Below are 25,342 nucleotides of genomic sequence, written 5' to 3' on the forward strand. Positions count from 1 at the left end.
CAATTCCGAGAGTGTTTGCAAATCTATATGTGCTTAGTCAAAACATGATCATTAACTAATGCAATTATTCTTTCAATCTGTCTTCATTAAATCACTTAAGATTCTATTCCATGGTGCTTTGCTTTAAATCTAAGCCTTCAGAAGAAGGCGAAAAGAGATCTACACTTTGTAAGCGATTCTAAGCCTTAAGAAAGTGACAAAGCGTGCATTCTAAAGGGCAGAGGTTGCTGTAAAACTCTGATGGTCCTGCCATCCTATTGCTATTAGAATCACTTTATGTCACATTAGTAGGATTAAGGTTGTTTAAAAATAGTTTCTAAATGTGCCTACTTTTCTAATTTTGGCTTTGCTAATATAGGATGTCTCTACTCACTGCTTCACCACAATGAATTCATTCCTTACTTCTGCCCTCCCCACTTCAGTGTGGAGGACAGTTTGATTACAGGATTCCTTGGGTTAGACAACATCACCTCTGGGAAGACAAGCTGGCTACCTGGGTGATTGAATTTCAGGGCCTCAAGTCACTTTTCCTAATCCAGAATTTGTCTCCTATACCTCTCATTGGGAATATATATTTCCACCGTTAGAAGATTCCTTTCTTTGACTTAATTTTGACTTCTTTTAAGCTGTATATACCTCCTTAGAATGATAACAGAATTAAAATTAATTTTTAATGCATCACGTGGACACATTTGTTGACCATTTCCTAAGAGTAGACTTAAATTACCCAGAACATATGAAGAAATTGGATGATGGATTTCAGGAATGGGAGAAAGATTCTTAAAACAGATTCTAGGAGAAAAATGAAGAAAAACTGAATTTCACAGTTATAATACATGGTTGCTCTGATGTTCCAGTTCTTGTCCCCTTCCTGGGCTATCTCACGTAAGAATTCAGTGCCAAGAAATTGTGCAGCTAATACTCGGGGCCAAAACAATTTGGAATCATTCTTCACTCGTCTCTTTCTCTCCAGCCACATCGAAGCCGTTGGAAGGTTGCCTCTACCTTCACAGTATATCTAGAATCCGATCACTTCTCCCCACACTCGCTGTGATGGCCCCAGTTGAAGCCACCATCACCTCTCCTTGGCTGACAAAGTCTCCAAACTTGTCTCCCTCCTTCCACCTCCCCCATGGTCTGTTCTTCACTCAGTAGCTAGGGTGGTCCCTTAAAATTTAAATTGCGTTATCATATTACTGTTCTCCTCAGAACTTTGCAATGATTTCCTAGCACATTTGGAATAATGCAGTCCGTACTCTGGCCTACAAGGCTCTACATAGCCTGGCCCCTGACCACCCCTCATTTCCTCTCCCTCCTGCCTTGACTGTTTCTCCCAACTGCATTGGCTTCTATTCTTTCCTAGAAAGTGCCAAGCATTCTCCCTCCCTGGGACCTTTGAACGTGCTCTTCTCTGTGCCTAGAATGCTCCTTGCCCACCTCTTTTTGTGCCCACTCTGTCATGGATTCTGAGGGCTTCTCTGCTCATGGCACTGAAATAGCTCTTCTTGTCCATCTCTCTCTTCCCCGCGTTGTCTGATGTCATGCAATGTATTGATGCATTTCCGTCTGTCTGCCCCACTAGAAGGTAATCTTTCCAGGATCGGGGCTTTATCTTGCTCACTGCTGTGCATTTATGTTGTCTAGAATTGTGCCTGGCACATAGTTAGAGCTCAAGAATTACTTATTGGAAGAAAGGATGAAGGAACGCATGGTTGAGTAAGTGATTCACTTGCTATTTGGGCAGGCCTATTTCCTTTTCTACGGAGTCCTGCTTTTTAGCTCCTTCCTGCCTTCAATCTCTCATGCGTATCTTTGTGTTAACTAAAATGTCCTCGTATGAATTGTTTTTTCTATACATTCAGTATTTGAGTTATCAGCATCCCCCTTCTCAGCGGTTTGGGGTTCCAGAGTGCTGACAGCGAGCTCTCTCACTAATGGTAGGGACCTTGGAGTTGTTTTCACATGAATGGATGATGGCAGGTTCACCTAACGTTCACAATGACCAGAGAGCAACATGGGGAATTTGATTTCAGGGACTTGCAAAGGCATTCCTCTTCAAAAAGTTGTCTTCTGCACCGTCTCGTGGGAATTAGAATTTTTACAATTAGAGATTCCATTATTTGGCTTATATTTTGTTTCTCTTTTTGACTTGCAGTTATTTCCTGAGAGTGCTAAATTTTGACCCTGTGACCAAAGTGTTATAATTATAATATGATTGGTTATAAGATATTCTCAAACAATATTTGTGTTTGAGTCTGGAAGAAAAATTATTTTTGCAGTGTGAAATATTATTGATCAGTTGGAACTGACAATATTATTGTCATGAACAGAGAATATTTTTTTGCTTCAGTCTAGAAGGTACTTCCTCAGACCAAGACCAATATTTACTTGTCCTCATAATGATGAGGCAGGTAGCTTGTTGTCTACCAAACTAGCTTTCTATATCCCCTGACTGACGTTTCATGAGTTTGCTATTCGTTGTATTATTTTACTGGAGTCATTTCATTAAGAAGATGTGCTTTAGGATCAGATACACTTCACTTTGAATCCTGCTCTTCTATTTAGTACTTAATTCTGTGACCTTGGAAGATTACTTCTTTATGCCAATTCTTCCATCTGTAAAAGGGGAAATGATATTTTCTTTGCAGGGTTGTTGGGAGGATTCAATGAAGTAATTTACCTAAATTTGTTAGTGCAGTGCCCAGCACAGAGTAAGCATGCAGAAAATATTGGTCATTATTATTATTACTCGAGGGATATGTCACAATACCCTAGTAGCCCAAATAAATTAATGCCTTGTCTATCCTGTTCCGCTGGACCCTTTGATGAAAGCAAATGGATCCTACAGAGTCACATTCGTAAGGGACTATGAGGATTGACAAATTTGTTTCATATTGTGGCCATGTACTCTACTTGAGGCATTTTCACAATTGATTTCAAAGTGCTGCTCACTCATAGGAGGTAGGCCTCTGCCCTTTGGACTCCCTGTGGTTCCCTCCTAAGCAGAAGGACAAAGTGAGGATGTGTTGAAGGGCATCGGAGTTGGGAGAGGGACTGTGGAAAAGACCTGATCTTTGACCGGGTCTTAGCCATTAAAGAGAGTGTCCCAGGCAGGCAGTCAGGGAGCCAAGTTGTCTGGAGGCTGGAGGATTACCTCGGCACCAACTTCTAAAGGAGAAAGACAGTAGCAGACTCCTTTGATTTCTTATTCTGTCAGATCCTGTAGACACTTTCCCAGGCTGATGGAGTTCAGGAGGTTCAGTTTTCATGGCTGCCAGGTGATTTGTGACTAAACGTAGATAGTGCTTTTGAAAAAATAAAGAAAAAAGGATGAGGACAGACGATGAAAAGACTGGCATTTTTAAAAGGAATATGGAAATCCTTTACTGGTGTGCTTTCTCCTCTACCACTTACTGGGTTGCTATTTTCTCTGAGGTGGTAAACAATAGCGATAGTGATAAATGTCATATATGTCTTTGGAGAATTTGTCATTTACCAGTGAATGGAATTTGGGTGTTTTTGGTCAATGAGCTACCAAAAGGGTTTTTGTTACTTTATATAAAACTGTGGTCATTAAAATTTCATTTTCATTTTTCTCCATAAGGACTTCCAAAATTCCTCCCTTGGTAATTTTTATAGAGTCATGATAAATTAATTTAAAAAACAATTTTTACAGCTTGTCCTTTCAAACAAGCAAACAAATTACTATGACTTGCTATAATTCTAAACTCTAAATTTTTTTAAGCTCTTTGCTGAACTTTGGGTGCCAGAAGTTAGACTATGGCACTCCTAGATCTCTAATATTAGGATTTTGATGAAATCCTCGTAAATAGTGCTAAGTGTGTGTGTGTGTGTATGTTTGTGTGTCTGTTTTCTGTGGCAGCAAGGGGCAAAAGGCACATGTAGAAGGACATAGGAAGAAAGAGAATTAACATTTATTGAACTTTTCTTATATGCCCGGTTCAACATTTGGCATTAGGGTCCCCATTTTACAGATGAGAAAACAGATCTGGGCCAAAGTCACATGATTAGTAAAGTCCAGGTCAGTTTGGATCTAAAGCACGTTTGTCGTCTACACTATACTACCCCTCTTTTGCCTGTCTTATTGGCTAACTCTATTCTATCAGAGGAGCTTTGGAGTCAGCAGCTCTATCACCCCCTGCTTAATAGCCAGAGAGCTTTTCTTTTAGGGAACCTTTGGAGGAAGAGGGTTTGAGTTGAGAACTTGGTAACCACACACTCCAAAACACCCCTACCTTGTTGTATTTTGCCCCAGACTACAGAGCTACCTGTGCCCTGAGACTCAGAGACAGGAGAGACAAGCCTTCCGCTTGAGTGACCCTAGAGAATAGGGTGAGAACTTTGAGAAGAAAGCGCTTCGGAGCTTCACCTCTGGGAAGAACTGAACTTCTCTTGGTCTCTCATGCCCAAGAATTAGAAACATATTATTGTCTATTTCCCCTGGCATAAACAGGACCTGAACTCTGCACTCCAAACTCTTGCCTAGCCCACTGACTAATTTTCACTTGGAAAATCATGTGAAAATGAAGTAGCAAGGCAGAAGGAGAACAGTTGTGTTACAACAAATCCCAAAGGAGTGTCCAAATCCTTTTTCTACAGTGGGATTTTCACAAGACTAATGATTCTCAGCTTGCAAGCTTTTTGGAATGATGACGTTCACTATGAGAGGTTTGATTACTATTAGGTTTCTTAGAGATTTGCTTCCTGATTTTGCTGTCTGTTACTTGATTTCAATTTTACTCTAGTTTCTATAAGGCTAGGGTCTTGGTGACACATGCTTATTTTTATTGCTTTTTTTTTCTTTTAAACAATCATGAAGCTGAGAAATTTTTCCTTAAAATCTGAAATGGGACAGCAAATATGAGAATGTTCTTAGCTTTTGTTTATTGTTCCAGAAGTTAATGAGTCTGTTGGTATTTATGTGAATGCTGTAGGGTTGTATTAATGCTATGGGCTTGAGGAATGCTGTAATAATCCACAAAAGGAAATTCCGTCTGAAATAATTCTCCAGGTATTAGTGTAGTGTTGTTATGGTTGTTTTGTTCTCTACAGGTTGTGTGCAAACTCCATTGTGTTTTCTCCCCTTATTTGTATGCATGTGTGTGTGTCTATTAAGATATTGTGTATCTTAACCAGTTATAAACCAGGAGGAGACATTCCTAAGTCAGTTTAAATAACAGCATCTCTGCATATGTAAAAATTACTCATCAATTAAATATAGTGGCACCTTGTTAACTCATTTTTAATATCTATACCTTTATCCCAATGGGGTCAAACAGATAGAAATACTTTTCTATATTAAGAAGATTGGAAAGTTGGAGGTCATTTCTGTCCATTTAAAATAATATATTGACACATTCGTACACTATCCTACTAATTAAAAAAGACAGGCTAACTTTCACACACAGTCATCTAGAAGTTTGTGAAGCCCCATGGCAAGTTCACCTGCTATGAATTAGGCTCGTTCTCTTTCCGACTCCTTCCTCTAATTCTTTACTTTCCTACAGCTTCAAGGCTGAGACACATCCACTGTTTATCTATATGTCCTTCCTTCACTCCTCTCATCCTGTGCTATTACCATGATAAGCTGCTGTGATTTTTCTCTAGGAAATAGAAGGAATTTAGTATTCAAAGCCAGTAGACTTCTTTATCCATAGGCAAAGATTTACCCCTAGAAAGAGATTATTACTTATGTTTGCTATCATGACTTTTCTTTAGAATTTTATATTTTCCTTACTTCTTCTTCTTCTTTTAAATAAATAAAATCAAACAGGTATTCCTGGAAGACCTCTGAATGGAAAGAATGCCAAGTCTCTCTCCTCCTCGAACAGCAGGACCCCCACTGGCATGCCACGGGACCTGTTTGCGGCGGTGGGATCCAGACCCGGGAGGTGTACTGTGCCCAGAGCACACCAGCATCCACTGCACAGAGGGCCAAGGAAGGTAGGCAGCCAGTTCCTGGGATAGATGGTGCTGCTGCTTGGAAGGGAAATCAACTGCAACTCCATATCCTCATATTCTTCTTGATATAATAGACCCTCAGCATTCACAAATTTCATATTTATTTTGTCGACTATTTGCAAACCATCCCTAGGTATGCTATTTGCAGTAATTTGGAGTAGTTAAAAATTGTAGTAATAATAATAACAGTGGCCTCAAAAGATCATTGTGAAAATTAAATGAGAGTATCTACCTAAGATCTGTAGCACAAATGAATGACACAAGCTAAGGGGCTGGTATACTGGAGTGAATCAATTGGTAATGAATTCTTTTTTTTTAATCCAAGAGTGTTTTTTTTAATGAATTTGTGAATGTGGGAATTTATACAGACATATCACTTTTAAATGTCAAGGATCCACTATTTTATTGCTAGGCTTTAAATAATATGAAAAGAAGAAGGAGAAAGTGTGGAGGAATAACAACTTCCTCCGTGGTAGGCTCTTTATTAGGCAGGTACTACCTCAGTACTAGTCCATTTGTTTCAGATTTGGGTTGATAATAACATAAAGGGACTGAAAAGCTTGCCCAGATTTATTTAAATCAATTGACTGAAAAGCCAGGAGTGGGCAATAATGCTTCCACTCTAGAAGAATGTATGGCCTGTTCAAGCCACATTGGAGAACACAGCAGTGCTCTCTGCAGATGTGGTGAAGGTGGGGATGTTTCCTTGAGTGCGCACATAAATTCTCTACTGTAGAATTTGGTTGGGAAGGCACGATGCAAGCTTTCTTCTTCTTCTTCTTTTTTTTTTTTTGTGAGGAAGATCAGCCCTGAGCTAACATCCATGCCAATCCTCCTCTTTTTGCTGAGGAAGACCGGCCATGAGCTAACATCCATGCCGATCTTCCTCCACTTTATGTGGGACGCCACCACAGCAGTGCCTGACAAGCAGTGCGTCTGTGTGCGCCCGGGATCCAAACCCAGGCCGCCAGCAACAGAGTGCACGCACTTAACCGCTACGCCACGGGGCCGGCCCCGCAAGCTTTCTTGCTATGGAAATGAATCCACTTTATTCTGTAAATCTTTTCATGCCAGATGCCTTTTTTTGTGACATGGTCTCTCATCGTTCCAGAGGCATCTATGACCATAGCCTTGGATGATTCACCTTATGACTCATAGAGGGATAATCTTTATAGACTTTTTAGCAGGTGCTTCGATAATTGAAGTTACAGTGCCACTTTTACAGGGTTAGAGTTATTTAAAAAATAATAGTTAAATTTTCTTCCTTCTCTAGTGTCACTTTTGGGAATTGACAATTTACACACTTTCTGTTCCAGGATGGAACATGACTATGCTTACTCCTCTGAGTTTGGAAGAACAGAATTTAGATAAAAAGCTCCAGATTATTCTTTCAGACCTTGATGAACTTTCTGTTCCACCTTCTCCTTCTTTCCCTTTACTGTTGTCTACAGTGCTAGAGTCTTCGGGAGTCAACACACATATAAGAATTTTTTAGAATTGATATAGTATGATCTATCTATTTGTAGCTTCAACTTTTAATCTTCTATTGACACTTTCATCTTCCTAAAGTTTCTTTAGTAAAAATAGCTTTTCTTAAGGATCACCTATTTCTGAAGTTTCTTCAGTCTTAATCTTTCCAGCTTTCTTAATGGAAACATACTGGCCAGGAAGATTGTAATTAGGAAGAGAGTGTAAGGATGGTGTTCTAGAGTTGGGTATCCTATGCTACGTGTGGGTAGGTGGGTTAAATAAGGGTGTGGTGTTAAATGCAGATTTAGCAGCCTATTAAACACTGGTACAATCTGCTTTCAAGCATCTAAAGAAAAGGAAAAAATATTAGGCCAAGGTAACTTCCAAATTAATACCTCAGTTCACCTGGAAACAGAAAGTACTTACAAAGCCCTAAGCCTGGTAACCCAGTTCTCATGGCAGGGCTTAGATGTGGGAATGAGAGGTAAACACATCCATGAATGACATGACCATGTACTCTTGTACAAAGTTGAATACAGTGAGTTAAACTATTGCTGTAAAATACAGAACCGCCACAATTGCGTTAAAGCCATGGTATAGCTTACTACCTACCTTTGTAATCATTAACAAAGGTTTTATTTTGCTCTTGTGTATAAAGTGAACCAGAAAGAATGTTCAGGCATTACTTTACTTTCCTATAAATGCTTTCATTTCCTACTGTTATCATTTATGGACATAACTTGACAAATCTGGCAATGTGTGAATTTCTTCTTGGCTCAACTTAAACAGAAGAGAACAATTGAATTACTATTGTAAGAGATCAATGAATGTGTTTATCCAATTAAAGAGGCAGAATTTAAATATTTCTAACCTTTTCTGCTAATGTAGGAATAAAGGCCAAAATTAGTGACATTTTTTGCGTTTCAGTTTTTGTGAACATCAGCTTTTTTTTTTTTTTTTTTTGATTATGTTAGATTTTGGAGGGAGAAGGAATTTTAATAGCATTGATTTTGGAAAATCTTTTCTCAGTCACAATTCACTTTCTCACAAGGTTACTTTTTCTTTAGACTCCAGGATACTCTGTTCACTCTCTGGAGTGGAATTGCTTGGCTTTTCTTCCCTACAAAATCCCACAATCCACTATGAATTAGCTGCTCTGCATTCCAAAAATCTAATCTTAGAAGAACCCACAATGTTGGGGCAAAAAACAAGATCCATTTCCATGGATTTCTCATGCAATAAAATTCAATAGAATTTCTATGTGCCAGAATTTTTTTTTAAATGCTAATTTTCTCCCAAGGGGGCCTCCAAGTCACTTGCCTAGCCTGGATGCTGATGTTGAATTCCGACTTTGATGCAGTTCTACTGACGGCTTATTCTTGGTGATATCCCATTCTGCATTTGACCCCAATTCATGGTATTTGTAGGAATAGTGTAATAGAATCTATGGCATATTTACCTGGTTCCGTTGTTCATTGTTCAGGTGGTGTTTTATGTGCAACCAAAATAATGCTGTAACAATCAAATATGGGAAGTATTACTAGTAATAGTAGCCAAGCCAAGAGAATTGGGAATGAAAATGTAGAGGAGTATTTATGATTTTGTTTCCCAGTTATTGTTGTAGAGAGAATTGTGCTTGTCTTTTGTAATTCAGAAGCACCAGCAAAAGTGATGCTTACCTGTAAATCTAAATTTTGGATTTGGTGAGACCATTTCTTCTTGCCCTTTTCTCAAATGAAATTACAATCACTCAGTCTGCATTCAATGTTCATCTCTCAGAAGGCAAAACATTGAAACAAGGGATGCACCTTTAAAATCTAATGAACACTGGGACAGATTTATTCCATTCATGACAATGTGGCCTAGAGACTGGGCTATTAACAAATGTGGAGTGAAATGGCACAGAGATAGAATATATTTGTATGGTGAAGAAAAATAAAAACTAAAAAAAAATAGGGAAAAGGTATTGGTGTGGTTGCAGTTGAGCAGAATACTACCTAGATTTTTTTTTCATATCTCAGATAAACTATTTGCATCAAATGGACATAGCTATTTTAAGAATGGGACACAGTTTAGCTTTGAATTATTCAATGCATTAGTTGACCCTTCCACTCCAGTAAGATTGAATAGTTCTTAAAGTCCTATGTCTTTAGCATGCCAGGCCCAGAGTTGACATTAAGGTAGTACATGTTCAGATAGGGGAACATGTCCTGGAATGCTAAGTAGTATATGGAGACTTAATGTGTTTTGAGTCTAACTAGCGTATGAAGATTTAATATATTTTGGTTCTTGGTTTTAATTCTGACCTGTATTGAACTTTGATGAGCCACATAAATGTTGTTCCAGTCTTCTACTTCATTAAATTGGTTTTAAATATATTGATTTGGTGAGTAAAAAATGGATGACAATCACACTTTCATTTTTTCAAGGAGGGCTTAAATAACAAACATTTATCTGTCATAATTCTGGGGATTAGGAAGCCCAAGATTGGGGTGCTGGCAGGTTCCTTGTTTAGTGACAGCCCACTTCCTGGTTCTTAGATGACTGTCTTTTCCTTATGTCCTCATGTGGTGGAAGGGGTGTGAGAGTTTTCTGGGGTCTCTCTTTTTTTTAAATTATTTTATTGAGGTCATATTGACTTATAACATTGTGTACACTTCAGGTGTACATTATTATGTTTCAGTTTCTGTGTAGACTGCATCGTGTTCACACCAATAGTCTAGTTTTTATCTGTCACCATACATATGTGCCCCTTTACCCCTTTTGCCATCCCCCCTCTCCTTTCCCCTCTGGGAGCCACCAATCTGTTCTCCTTATTATGTGTATGTTTGTTTGTTTATCTTCTACATAGAGTAAAATCATATGGTATATGTCTTTCTCTGTCTGACTTATTTCACATAGCATACCCTCAAGGTCTATCCATGATGTCGCAAATGGCATGATTTTGTCTCTTTTGTGGCTGAGTAGTATTCCATATATATATATACACGCACATATATATGTATATATATATATACACACACATACATATACACACACACATATACACACACACATATACACACACACATATATATACACACACGTATATATACACACACACACATATACACACACACACATACACACACACACATACACACACACACACATATATACACCACATCTTTATCAGTTAGTCTGTTGATGGGCACTTGGGTTGCTTCCACATCTTGGCTATTGTGACTAGTGCTGTGATGAACATAGGGGTACATACATCTTTTTGAATTATTGATTTCATGGTCTTTGGATAAATACCTGGTAGCATTTTTTTTTTCCCAAAAATAATTTGATACACTCAGCTATGTTTTTGGCTATGTGCTAGGCACTGAAATTATAAAGCTGCCTCAATAATTTAGTCTTTTAATTGGAACAACAATTGTACTAACAATTATGCTATAGTGTCTTAAGTGATGTGATATTATATATATAGATAACATGGTTAAAATGGTTTAATGATGCCTGAGGGTAATCTTAATGAAGGAGGCATTGCTTAAAGAGAATTTGGAGGATCATTAGGAAAGAATGTTCTGGGGGGACGGGGAGGACACATGGAAAGGAATGGAGATGTTTATGTTCAGTGGTGACAGGTGAACTGGTGGGGGAGAGCACAGGGAACAAGGAAGTTACAATGACATTGGAAAGCTAGGCCTTTTATGCTATTCTGGAGTGAAGACTTTATTTTTGAGACTATGGGCACCCATTGCAGCCTTTTTTTCCTACTGTAGGCTTTTAAGCTGAGAAGAAATCTGATATTCTTAGCTGTATATAAGAAGTAAAAATGTCAGTATACTAAGAGAAATCTCATGAGTGGTCATGTCCTATTTGCAAATTTATCTGATTAGCCGAGAAGTTTTTAAGATATGAAATAAAGTAATTTACGTTACAAACAGATTAACAGATTTCTTAAAGGGCAACTGAAGGAGATATTCCACCATCATTTGAGGGCCTAGAAATGTCCTTCAACTGTCTTTTGAAATGGATTTTAAAGTCAATAAGCTCATTTGAGTATGAGAATAAAGTGTCAGAAAAATAATGTACTTAGAACTTCCCATAGTGTTGACTCTTAGAGGAGAAATGAGACTGTTTGAATGGGGTTACAGCTTTTTCTCTTGCTTTATATTAACAGAGAAGCGGTGATAACTGAATGAGATAATCTTTGCTAATTAGCAACAGGTTATTTGATGGCAGTTCAGATAAGACCAAGAGATAGAAGGCTATTGGCCCGTAATATTTCTACCTTGGAAACACTCTCAATTATTGAGATTATGGGTATAGCAGAATGTCAGCATAGGTATAAAATAGTCTCTCCAAAAATGTAAAAGCTCAGAAAAGTTTAGAAAAGTTAGGTTACCAGGAGTCTAAATTGAGGTTGGTTTCTACTGGTTCTGTTTCATTGCATTAGTATTTCAGTTTAATGATTTTTTTAATCAAATATAACAAACTTATCTTAGTGTGATATAGCAAATGTTTATTGAATTACTGTGCTTAGCAAAAATATTGAAGAGTTCCTACTTTAAGCATTCATTAAATTATCAGGCTGTTCTTGACATTAAAAATGTCTTAATTTATTTAGCTCAAGGTTTAATTCACATGATTAAAATGATAGTAGGAGAGAGCTGCCCCGAACAAATGATAGAGGCAGGGTATTTGAGAAGAAAGCCTAGCACTGAGTAGAGGTTACTCTTGGAAACAATAAAAGGCTTGTGGAGAAATGGGCCTTTGTGATGACATGTGTGTCCTGTTTAATTTTATCTCCTGAAGGGGAATAGCACGTGTTCTTCTTTGTGCAATGTATTATATATTTCTTCAAAATTAACACAACTAAGCTGATAATTCAATACTGTGTGCTATTGAAACCAAAGCACGTGGCCTCATGGAGGAGCAAGATTGTCAAGGACTAGAACCAGATGTGAGTTTGGATTTTCCAGTGATTTTACCAGTAATATTTCAGCTTTCCTAATCCTGTTGCACAGAGTCCATACCCCTGTAACACACATCACTTTTTGCCTGATTTCTAGCCATTAGTATTATTGTCTGTGTCACCCGTTAGCCTGCAAAGCCCTTGAAGCCTGTGCCTTGGTTCCTTTTTCTTGTATGTCCAAGTGCCCGTGTCCATCCTGTAAACAGCAAACTGCAAATGCTTGTGGAGTTCAAAATGGAAAACTCCTCAAGTGAGAGAGTGATATATTCAGTTTTGTTGAATTCTTTTTGTTTATTGGGTAGCACAGAGAAAGAAATTGTTTTACTATTGACAAAACCAAAATGATCTGCTATCTAGATATCAACATTCCATGCTAATACCAGGTGGTCCAGAGGGCCCGAAGTAGAATCAGATAAAGTAGAAGATATGAGGAGCATGAAGAGATGGAAATGGTCCATAGGGAAAGATTGAGAAGGAATGCAAAGGAGAGGAAAACAAGGAGGGTCCCTGGGCTTGGGGGATCAGCTTGGACTGAAATGGTGGCTCATGACACGAGGTAGTTGATTTTTTAATAATTTCCAAAGTTAAATATACCCTCTGTTGTTCTCCAGCAAAAACAGATTATGGAAACCACAATTGGTTTCAAATTATTTATGTCTAAAAATAAAAATATTTATTTTACTTTTGATCTTTAACAGTCTAGGATAGGAGACAAGACAGTCAAACAAATAACTGTAATAATGAGGTAAGTACCTTAAAAGAAATTGGGAATTTCAGGGAAGGCAAGATTAAACCAGTGGGATATGGGGGATATAGGGTAAGTTTGTGAAGAAGAAAGATTTTTGTGGACCTTAAAGGAAGGGTGTGGTTTAGACAGGTGTTCATGTGAAGGGGGCAGAATCCCAGGTGAAATAAACCATGAGAATAAAGATACAGAAATGGAAAGTCCTAGAATATGTTTAGAATAAAACCAGTAATCAAATTGGACATGAATATGGGGTGGATGAAGGTAAGGACTGTGGATTCAGGAGAGGTAAAACTCTAGGCTATGGTCTTTGGGCCTGATGATGATCAAACCATGAGATGGTAAGAATTGCACTATTGCCCTCTCAATCCCTGTCCTACACTTTGAGCTCTGAGAATATTGAACTTTTTCTTTAGCATTCTAGATCTTTGGAGCCAGTCTCTATCTGACCACTGACCACTATCCTAAAATCTCCCTCATTTCCCCCTGACCCTCATAAAATTGCTCCCAGACTCTGACCTATTACCTGGATTACCCTTACTTCTTAGAAATTGCTCCTTAGAAATTGCTGGGAACCCTTTGAGATGACATAGGGTCTCTACTCCTCAGCCATCAAAGCACTTTATCCTCCTGGGTTGTAATTGCTTGTTTGTGTGCACTGTTAGCCAGGCTACTGTGCAAGGTCTGTGAGGTCAGGGACCACATCTATGCTGTTCACTATTGTTTCCCCAGCACTTAGCACAGTATCTGGCACATAAAAGATGCTTGTATTGAATTCAAGCTTTGCCCCTTCTCATATTCCTTTACCACCACCTCTTTCTTTCTCTTGGTGGATGCTCTACGAGCAAATGATTGTCAGTCCACTTTCAGACTTGGATAAAACACCATGTTGTGGTGCATGGGATCTGGCTACCTGAGTAGCAGCTGAGGAGCTGGATGGTGCAACTTGGAAGATACAACCTGGAAGTGTAGGAGGCTTAGTTCCTTGAGGAGTGAAACTTTACCAATGGGAAACACGATTTAGGAGGGAGATAGGCTATTCCCAGTGCACCTGTATATTATTCCAATATGTTCTTGCAATCCTACCGGAGAAATCGTGTTTTCCAAATACATGAATCTGCTATATATTTTTGTGGTTTCATATGAAATGGTAGCCAGCACAATAACACATCACATAGCATTCTTCATATTTTCCTTGCTTTACTCCCACTGTTTTCTCCCTGTCACTGCCTCCTGGCCTTTTACCTCCCAAATAAAGTATTAACCCTTTAATTCTCATTGTAGGCTTTGCTTTCTAGAGGACTCAGCTACAAGAAGACTCAATGAATATTGTCAAAAGAAAGAATGAGAGACAGTGCTTTGAAGGATTTATTATAGTAGTCTAGATGAGACCCAGTAGGAGCCTGACGTATGGTGGGAGCTGTAAATAACTCTTCTTGTCCTCCTTTAGTTTCCTTCTCTTTTTTTCTCCCTCAATCTCATTTTTCTTCTTCTTTTATATATTTCCTCCTCATCATCATCCAATTTTTCCTTTTCTTCCCCTTCCTCATCCTTTTCCTCTTCTTTTCATTTGGCGTAAATCTTGAGAGCAAGAACAGTTGTAGTAACTGTGGTTGACTTCACAGCGGTGAGCACACTGCCTGACGAAAGATAGTAAGAGCTCGGTAGATATATCCTGAACAAACGAACATAAACCCCTGCATATCATCTTCCCATTTAGTTGTAGGGATTGCTTTCCATTTTGGGACAAATTTTCTCTTCATTTCAATTTTTCACATATACCTGCACTTCATTAATGAACAGTTAAGTTCTCCTTTTCAGAGCAGAAGATTGCATTTGGAAAAACATGCTGAGACTAGGGCATTTACAATCTTTACTTGGGTGTCTCACTAAACTTCATTTTGTCGGCTGGATTAGATTTTTCTCGAACACCAAGCCAAGAGGTAATGAGGTTCCTCTTGGCAGTGCAATTTCTGAAACAAAGTTATTCCTTCCCAATCTATTTCTCCAGCCTTGTTGAATATGTGAATACCCTGGCAAGTAGGATACAGAAGAAATATCCACTCATTGTCTAACCCTTTCTGCAGGAAAGTTTCACAACTTTCTCACCAACTTATTCTATGCTCTAGTTTGAGCCTCTCATCAGGTTCTTCCTCAAGAGAGAAGAGTCACTTAGTAAGATCGCACTGTGCTTAAGGATGGTTAAATTGCTCCTGTGTCCTCTGGCCATTTTCTCTAGCACACTGGAGAGGAAAATCAGTTCCCATGTCAAGAGAAAAGCTGGAAAGGCAGCTGAAATGTGATGCCACTTCTAATTCTAAGATTCTATGTGTCTCCATGTGGAATATATAGCTGTAGTTCATTTTGTTCTTTCAAGATCTGCTTTTGTAAGACTTTATATTTCTGACAGTTGATGAAATTTATTCGAGTTGCCCCAATTCTTTCTAGGCTTGCAGGTCAGTAGTGGATCCACGTATTTCTACTTAAGTAATCTATAGCATTGGAAATCCACTGTTCTCCATATTGGACTCTTCATTATTCTGCCCAACCCTGTATCAGATTCTTTTTCCGTGTTCCAAAATTCAGGACGTTGTCTCTCCTCCTGCCAAATACTCGTGCTAGAAACCTGAGCAGTGTCCTTGATATTTCACTGTCATTCACCTCTTTGCCCACATTCAATCTATCACCAAATTTGTTAATTCTACCTCTTTCTATTGTTTATTCTATTTTTTACTTGTTTATTCTATTTATTTATTCCCATCTATCTCTCCTTCTAGCATTATTTCTTATATGAACTACTATAATAGTTTCCTGACTTATTTCCCTGTTTCTAGTCTTATCCCTGTCTAAATAGAGTGGGACGTGTCTAATGTGGTTCAGCACATGGTCTCTGCAGGCACTCTTTGTTGTTGTTAGTGCTGTCAAGTCCATTGACTTGGTCGCTAGGGTCCAACTCCTAGTGACCCTGCGTACAGCAGAGCAGAACCCTGCCCAGTCTTTTTGCGCCATCCTCACACCATCCGACACTGTATCAGATGGGGCTCCACAGCTATTTATAGGGTTTTCATGGCCAATTTTTTTTGGAAGTGAATATCCAGGTCCTCTTCCTAGTGTGTCTTAGTCTGGAAGCTCCACTGAAACCAACATGGGTGACGCTGCTGGTATCTGAAATACTGGTGGCATAGCTTTCAGCATCACAGCAACATGCAGCCACCACAGCAGACAGACTACCTCTGTCCAAATTCTCATTCTATCACTTATAAGCTGTGTTGGATATAATGATAATTCCTAGCATATGGGAGTGCTGTGAGGATTAAGTGAAGACACACACGTAGCACTTAGAACAGAGCCTTATGCAATAAGCAGAGAATAACTAGTAACAATTATTATTTTTCTTCTCCACACTCCTGCCAAAGATACTTTACAAGAAAGCTTATCTGAGTATGTCATTCCCATGCAAGATGACTCCATAGCCTTCCTCTGAATTAAAACTTCTCACCATGGCTCACGGAGCCATCTATGATCTGGCCTTTGCCTGCATCTCCAGCCTCGACTTAGTGTACTCTCCCTTCTACTCATTCTATTCCAGCCATGCTGTGTGGCTTTGAGCAAGTTAGTTAACCTTTCTGTGCATGAGTTTCCATCTTGTGGCTAGAAGCCAGCATTGCATCACCTAGGCAGCAAAGAACACAAGAATCATGAACCCAGAACTTAAACATCTTGACTAGGGACTGATACACTTCCACAGTACACTGAAGAGACTAGTCATTGTGTCCCTGTCTCAGTGCAGAAGAGTGAGGGTAGAGGGATTAGAGGTCCTTGGAAGATGTGACCCCTGGCTGAGCAGGCATTTTCTAGCAACAACTGTACACTTTGGAAGGGAAGCATGAATCTTCGAGGGGCAGCTAGCTGTCTCTGCCACAGGCATTATGTTCCATTAATTACACCCCATATTAATTTCCTATTGCTGTTGTAACAAATGACCAGAGACTTAATGACTTAAAACAACACAAATTGATTATCTTATAGTTCTGGAGGTAAAAGTCTGAAATGGGTCTCATTGAGTTAAAATCAAGGTGTCAGCAAGATTGTGTTCCTTTTGGAGGCTAAAGGAAAATCCTTTCCTTGCTTTTCCCAGCTTCAAGAGGCTACCCTTATTTCTTGGCTCTTGATTCCCTCCTCTGTCTTCAAAACCAGCAACATAACATCTTCAAATGTCTTTCTGACTATGACTCATATGCTTCCTTGTCCACTTATAAGGACCCTTGTGATTATATTGGGCCCACCTGGATAATCCAGGATAATCTCCCCATCTCACAGTCAGTTGATTAGCAATCTCAATTCTACACAAATTTAATTCCCCTTTGCCATGTAACTTAACATAGTCACTTCCAAAACCCTTTCTCTTCTGGGAAATAAAAAAATACTTGGGATTTATTAGAATTAAACAAGAAGATAGTCCGTATGAATATATGGATTATGTGGTACGATGTTAAGGGGTAAAAAGGTCCAAAGAGCTTAGTAACTAAGAATTAGGCTCTGAAGTGGGGATTGCCACATTTGAGCACCAGCTCCCCCGTTCTAGCTGTATGATGTTGAGCAAGTCACACAGACGCTCTAAGCCTCCAGTTTCCTCATCTGTAAAATGGAGATGACAAGAGAGTTGTCAAAATTAAATGAGATGACCCATATTAAAAGGAGAAAAAATCATAGCACAGTACCTGATACATAGTAGACACTCAATAAATACAAGCTGTTTTTTTTTTCCTTTTTAGATGCTAAAGGCTTTGCTTTTTTATGCATTCACACATTTATTGAGGTCCTGGCGTAAGCTAGACACTATCAAATATTAGAGATAGAGGGATGAACAAATCAACCTTGAATATCAGGAGTTCAAAGCCAATTTGGAGAGAGAAACATAAAAACAAATTATGTGGGTATAATATAATGAATATTATATTCCAAGTATGCAAAATGTATTTTCAAATGCAAGATTAAACAACAAACAACTTAGAAGAGGAAAGGAATGTGTCCTTTAAAGTTTCTATTAAAATGCAAATACTTCAGCTTTCTCACCTGTAAAATTAGGATGTTAGAATATGATCTAATGGCAAAGTTTCTTTCAATAAGATTATGTGATCAGTTCTGTCTGGGAAGGGCATGACCCAGGCACTGGCCTGGACACTTTTCTGCCCTGCATCTGGTATGACGTGTGCATGAAGGGTCACTCCTTAAGTTCCTTATCAGTTAACATCTACTTGAGATTGATCAATCACTGAGACCATGACACTACTCTATGAGTTCTCTATGAGCACATTCAGGATCGACTACTAAGAGATTTGATACTGCACTAGAAATTTGAGAATTAGGTACATCAGCATCCCATTCAAAGCATCCCAGTTGATTTTAATGGAAGAAGTCTGTAGACCATGACTTAAGCATTCTGTTGCAACAGTTTGACAGATAAAAAGTGGTAGATATGAGAATTTTGGTATGGTATAACACATAACAAAAGTTGTGACATTCTCAAAAAATTTCTCAGGACTGTTGAGTTACTTAATTGAGATGGCCAGTCATAAAATGACTCTCTAGGATTTCTTAGCACACAAATAGAGAGTTGAAAGACAAAAAATTCTGAAGGAATTGTGCAAAAGTGGTTGTTGGGAGAGCTGTTTGTAAGCTCAAATGTAAATAACTGACATATCAAGGACGGTAAAGGGTCTCAGATATTACCGTACTTGCAAGCTAACATATTAGCCTGCATCCATTTCATGGATACTGGCAGAAGACACGAGACCCCTTGATCAGAGACAAAGGGCAGTTTGTTACTCAGCAATGTCAATAGCCAGAGTATCATCATTTGTACTGGTTTTTTGAGCCCCAGTTCCCACGGTGCAACACAATAGGGGACATGTAATGCCTGCACACATAGTGAGTTGTGTGACAGGAGGGAGACGCTGGGCTTTAGAAACCCCAGTCTTTTATAAGGGGGGTTAAAAGCAAACCTGGACAACCTTTGCCCCAGAGGATGACATTTTCCTTCTCTTCCAAGGCTATTTGCTGTATAAACATCATTGAAAAGATAATCTGGAACAAAAGCTGTCAGTATCTCTGATCACAAGACATGCGGAAGTATGACAGATCCATGGAGAAATTTTCTCCTAACAACAACAACAACAACAACGCACACACACATATGGACACACACACACATGCACACACTGGTTAATATATCCCTTTCCATTAAAAATGTAACTAAAATAATTGTATGTTGTGACTGATCTGTTGGTTTTCCCATTATAATCAGGAATTGGTATCTCCACTATATGAAACAATAAAATGCCCCATGTCCTCCAAAATCTTTGATTGGCTAAAAGCAACCTCATATTTTGATATCCTGCCTTGTGGTGTTAATTCATAGAAGGCAATTATGATAGCCTAAAAAATACAAGTAACGAATAGTTTTATTTAGAAAATGTCATCTCTGTTTTGAAAACTGTGGCATCCATACTCTTGGGAAATGTGTTCCATTTCCCTGAATCAAATAGATATTGTAGAGATATTGGGTTGTTGATGTACAGCTTTATCCAACAAGTTATGAGAAGAATTTATTAAGGATAGAGAAATAAATATGTAACAGATTGGCTTCTCCTGCAGAAATTTTTGAGATGTGAAATTTAAAATCATTTTGCCCAAATTGTTGACCAGTAGAGCTAATACTCTGGAAATTCTACTCCAGACAATTAAAGGTTTGTATCTATAAGTTGCCTCCTATTAATCTCAATGCAACAAACTTTTTTTTTAAAGATTTTATTGTGGGAATTTTCAGATGTACATAAAGTGGAGATAATAGTTATTACTTTTTGATAAAATGGGATTATGTGGAAAGAAATACTAAAAACTGGGATTTAAGTAAACAATTCTAATTCTGTCTGTACCACTGATGATGATACTAACCTTAGGTAGATGAGTTACCCAATTTTGGCTTCAATGTATCCTTTTATAAGGTAAAGATAATGGAATGTATTTATTCTCATCTCACAGGTGTATTAAAAATGCTCATGAGAAATAAAAATGTAAAAGTTACTTACATTCTGAAGAAAATTTGTTTATATGTAATACTCTTTTTCTTATTATCTGTAATGTCTCCTTTCACTGAACTAGAATTGATTGGGGACACTACGATTACATTATTTCCCCAAAATTCTATACCTGCAATTTTCTTTTTACTAGTTCGAATATGCTGTCAAGTTGCTCAAACTCATTTAGTATTCTTTAGACTGGATAAAGCTTGAAACCACATGTATCATTTTTAAGACTGAAAACTTCATTAAAATAAACTATGTAATTATTTGTTTATTTAATAGTACCTTTCTACATTTATCTGTTTAGGCTGTGAGAAACTATTATTTGAAGCAAGATTTAAAGAAATGGAGTTTTGGAACTGAGTGGAGATTTAGGTATCATTTAAGCGGTAATGATCAACAAACCTGGTTATATGGATCACCTATAGTACTTGTGAAACATATTCCTTCCTGGGCTCCTCTCCTAGAGATTCTGCTTCAGTGGGTCTAGTGTGGGCCTAGAAATTTATAAATTTTTAAAATAATAAAACAGGTGATTCCTATACATGAGGAAGATTAGAGAAGATTGACACAATTCAATATTTTTATCCTAAAATATGGAAATTGACACCTGCAGTCTTCGAAACTTGCCTGATTCTCAAAGCTGGTCAGTTGCAGACCTAAGGCCCATGCCTTAGACTTCTTTTTTTTTAAATTTTATTTATTTATTTTTCCCCCAAAGCCCCAGTAGATAGTTGTATGTCATAGCTGCACATCCTTCTAGTTGCTGTATATGGGACGCGGCCTCAGCATGACCGGAGAAGCGGTGCGTCCGTGTGTGCCCGGGATCCGAGCCCCGGCCGCCAGCAGCGGAGCGCGCGCACTTAACCGCTAAGCCATGGGGCCAGCCCTAGACTTCTAACACATTGTCCAGCTCTCCTTCCATTACCCTGGCATAAAAGTTAATGTGCTTACAAAATATGCACCTTCTCTGGTAACTAACACTGATTTTTTCCCCCACACTTATTTACTTATTAGACTAATAATTTCTTTCCAGCTAAATTTGGCTACTAAAGTTCTAGGGAATGGAAAGCAGCCCCAGGAATCACAGAGCTCCTGTAAGAACTTGTTTCCAATGACAATGACTTTAGATGACAGGGCTCAGTGTGGAGTTTGCAGCTTTAGCATCAAAGCTTTTAATGACTTGCTAACTCTGTTTTTCAGCTAGGATTTTATGGATTTCTGTTTCCTGATTATTCTTACATCTTACATAAGCTGCATGGCTTTTCTTTATGACCCTGAAGAAAACTTCTATTGTGATAATACTATATCAAAGATCCTTAAAAATCTGTAACCTATTATAAACACAAGATGATTATTTTTTTATTCAGTTTCCAAATGGCTTTAGGTAGACTTAAAGCTTAAAAGACATGATGGCTATATGCCAGGTGTCAGTCTGCTCACTCTCTTCTTAAAACTCTGAAGCTCAATTTATTAAAGCTTTCTCCTGATTTCTTTTTTATCCTTAATAGAGGGGAAAACCCTATACAGTATAATTTAGACCCCATTGTCACAGGTCGACATGTTTTGTTCTTCTTTTTATGTCAGATAGAAGACTTCTTAAAGGAGCTTTCTTTTTCTTCCAATCCTATTTTGAACATCATATAATACTTTTAAACTCAGCTCTACACAGCAGTTTCCTTATACCATTTATAATTATAAGCACTTTTTAACAATATGTTGACCGTTTAAATCATGGGGTGGGAGGATCCTGACTTATGAAATAGATCTGTCTCTGAGTATCTCATCATCATTTCTAAATGAGAATGTGGGTGAGCATTTTGGGGGAAAATATAGAAGGTGAAAGAAATTTTTATTAAGGTATACTGATATTTGATGTTAGAGGACAAATACCAGAATATATCTGAGAGTTTTGATGTTTATCCAGAGGATCCTCGGAGCCAGGAAAAACAGGAGGGCTAGGGAAGGAGAGAGCAAGGGGGCTGGGGGATGGAACTGGCAGATGGGTGAGGGTCCATAACTAATTTTGGATATGGGCAGGTGAGGTTAATTTTAAGGGCCTGGATGGGACAGTCACGGAAAAGACACATATTACATGGCTAAGTTCTTGATATGTTTAAATAGTATATGTAGCCCTACCCTACTTGCTCAAAGGGCTATACTGTATTATCATTTCAATCTCTGTAATTACTAGAATCTCCACTCCTTCCCCAACCGCACCTCCTTCTTTAAAGAAGCCATGCACATGTTTGTCTTTGGGAATGTTTCCTTTTAATTGGAGAGTAATGGAATAGACCTCCTCTATTGGTAAGATAGGGAAACTTTCTTACTTGTGTTCATATAACATAGTAGCAATACATTTATTAACTGCCCAATATTAAGTGACTGTCTCTCAGCTCCAAAATAACCTTCTATTCTCTTATTTATACAGGTGAAGGCTAGTAGTCCAAGTATAGCTTTAGCAGTGTTGTTGTGACCATTCGTGTTGTCTTTACTAACTGGGATAGGTGAATCTTAATGTCTACAATTTGAAATGGTCTACAGGTTGCCTGGTACAAACCTTTCTCAGACACAATGATTTCATTTTGAAGCATCCTTGATTGAGTGTGGTTTCAGATTGCGTGCTAGCGATAACTAATTTATTACTCTATAAAGTCCCAATTATTACATAGACGTCTCATATTGAATTGCTTCTCATTAATTTCCATCCATTTTTCCTAGTTCTGTACTTAGGAGCTACATAATATTAATCTTTTTTTCGTATAAAAACCTTTCAAAAATTTATAGACAGCCACACTATACTCTCTACATTTTTCTCTCTATACCAAACACCCCCATCTTCAGCTTTTCCTCATGGGTCATATTTTCATATTCTTTCATCATAAAGGATGCCTAATGAACTCTAATCATTTCATAATGAAGTATGATTGCCTTTCTGTGTGGTTACTGACTATTTAAAAATAAACATTTGAGGGGCCTGCCTGGTGGCGTAGTGGTTAAGTTCTCATGCTCCGCTTTAGCTGCCTGGGTTCGCAGGTTCAGATCCCAGGTGCGGACCTACGCACTGCTCATCAAGTTATGCTGTGGTGGCATCCCACATACAAAGTAGGGGAGAATTGCCATGGATGTTAGCTCAGGGACAGTCTTACTCAAGCAAAATGAGGAAGATTGGCAACAGATGTTAGCTCAGAGACAATCTTCCTCACCAAAAAAAAAAAAAAAAAGCCTTTGAATTTTGCCTGGGATTATTATGACACTGACCTCATTGTGGAATCCACCCTTTTTCCCTTATTACACAACTGTTCAAAATTGGTTTGTTTTCTCCCTCCACTTCCACGTCCAAAATTCCTGTGTAGAAAGGCCCCAAATAATCTATCTTAAAGCAGCCTGAAGGGACGGAGTTCCTTGGGTGAGGGTGGGGAGTGGGAATTTTAATGAGTCTTCTAATTATGTGGAATCTTAGAAAGGAGGAGGTTGGGCAAGGGAGACCTCAACTTCTTTAATAAAGTAGAAAGAGATTCCCCTCCTTGCCTTGCAGACAATGCAGGAGGTTAGCTAGTTTTTCCTTTTGAATAGTGCCTCTCAGATTTTAATGAGCATACAAATTACCTCGGTATCTTTTAAAATACAGATTTGGATTCAGTTGGTCTAGCGGGGGGTTGGGATCCTGCCTCTCAGGAGATTCCTATGCTGTTGCTCCATGGACCATACTATGAGTAGCACTGTCCAATAGAAATCTAATGTGAGTCACAAGTGTGAGTTACATATGTAATTTCCAGTTTTCTAGTAGTACATTAAAAAACGAAAAAAGAAAAAAAGTAAAAGAAATAAGTGAAATTAATTTTAATAATATATTTTATTTAACTCAACATATCCAAAACATTATCATATCAACATGTAATCACTATAAAAATAATTGAGATCTTTTCAGTTCCTTTTTTTTTTGTGCTAAGTGTCTAAAATTTGTATATATTTTATACTTACAGTACATCTCCTATTGGATTAGCCACATTTCAAGTGCTCAATAGCTATAAGTGGCTACGTGACTCCTGGCTACCATATTGGATAGCACAGCTCTAGATCTAGAGATTTAGATCTCCCAGAACCTGGAAATAATCTAAATAACTAATATTTGTTGATGCTTACTTTGTGCATGGCACTGCTATGAGATGTAAATACCATATAAATGCTTTAGATGAGTTATCTCATGAGATCCTTACAACATCCCTATACCATAAGCAACATTATTATCCCTATTATACACATATAGAAGAAAGCTAGGCTTTCAGCTAGTAGTAACTGGCCAAAAGTCACAATGCCAGGGCCAGGATTCGGATCTAGAGAGTGTGACTCTGGAGCCCATGTTTTTAACCATTGTTTCAGGGCAGCTGGTCCTCTGAAGGAAGCAAGTCCTTATGGAACGGGAGCAGATGGCCTGGCCTCCAGGAAGAAATGCCAGGCAAAATGATTCCCTGTGAAGGGACGTGGTCACTAAACTCGGACACTGAGTTTCAAATTTCTTTTTGTGCAATGTAGTTTCCTTATGGTATCCTTAAATGTTTAGTATAGTTGATTAACTTCTACAGCTTAGAAACAGAAGCTTCCGGTTGACAGTGCCTATAGGAATTAAGGTCCATGGAGAAGCCAGGGGGTCTTGTGTACAAACTTGCAGAGGGGCAGGACCCAGGGGGACAGGGCCACCTGGGTGAGCTGCACCAGCACTCCAGAGGATAATGGGACCTGCCTCAGGATGTGCACCCTCTCTCTGGGGGAATCCACAGACCCATTCCCAGGGACCAGGCCTTCCACAGCCACGTGGAGTGAAGGCATGAAAGATTATGTTTGTATAAAGGGAAACAACACCTGTAGGCCCTTCTCTCCCATCTCAACTGGGTTTGAGCCATTGGTTCTATAAATTCCCTGTCTATTCTGGGCTGTAATTTACCTGGAACAGAAGGCTAGTTTTATTTTGAAAAACTACACAATCTTTTTGCCTACTTTAGATTTTTGAACCTGTCTTAACCAAGTTGTTTCTACCCTTTTCAGAGGTAGACAAGGATTTCAGTAATAACAAGCAACAGTGAGAGTCTGAAAGGT

General features: G+C 38.5%; 1 protein-coding gene across 1 annotated transcript in view; it reads left to right on the forward strand.

Annotated features, from left to right (window-relative positions):
* THSD7B (thrombospondin type 1 domain containing 7B) overlaps positions 1–25,342 on the forward strand; it is an 808,984-nt gene that overhangs the window by 309,510 nt on the left and 474,132 nt on the right. The window contains exon 5 of the mRNA XM_087435109.1: positions 5,795–5,964. Coding sequence (XP_087291235.1) covers positions 5,795–5,964 — 170 coding nt within the window. The remainder of the gene's footprint in view (positions 1–5,794; positions 5,965–25,342) is intronic.

The sequence above is a fragment of the Ceratotherium simum genome, chromosome 9 (assembly GCF_057802395.1).
Source record: "Ceratotherium simum simum isolate JZ-2026a chromosome 9, ASM5780239v1, whole genome shotgun sequence".
NCBI lineage: Eukaryota > Metazoa > Chordata > Mammalia > Perissodactyla > Rhinocerotidae > Ceratotherium > Ceratotherium simum.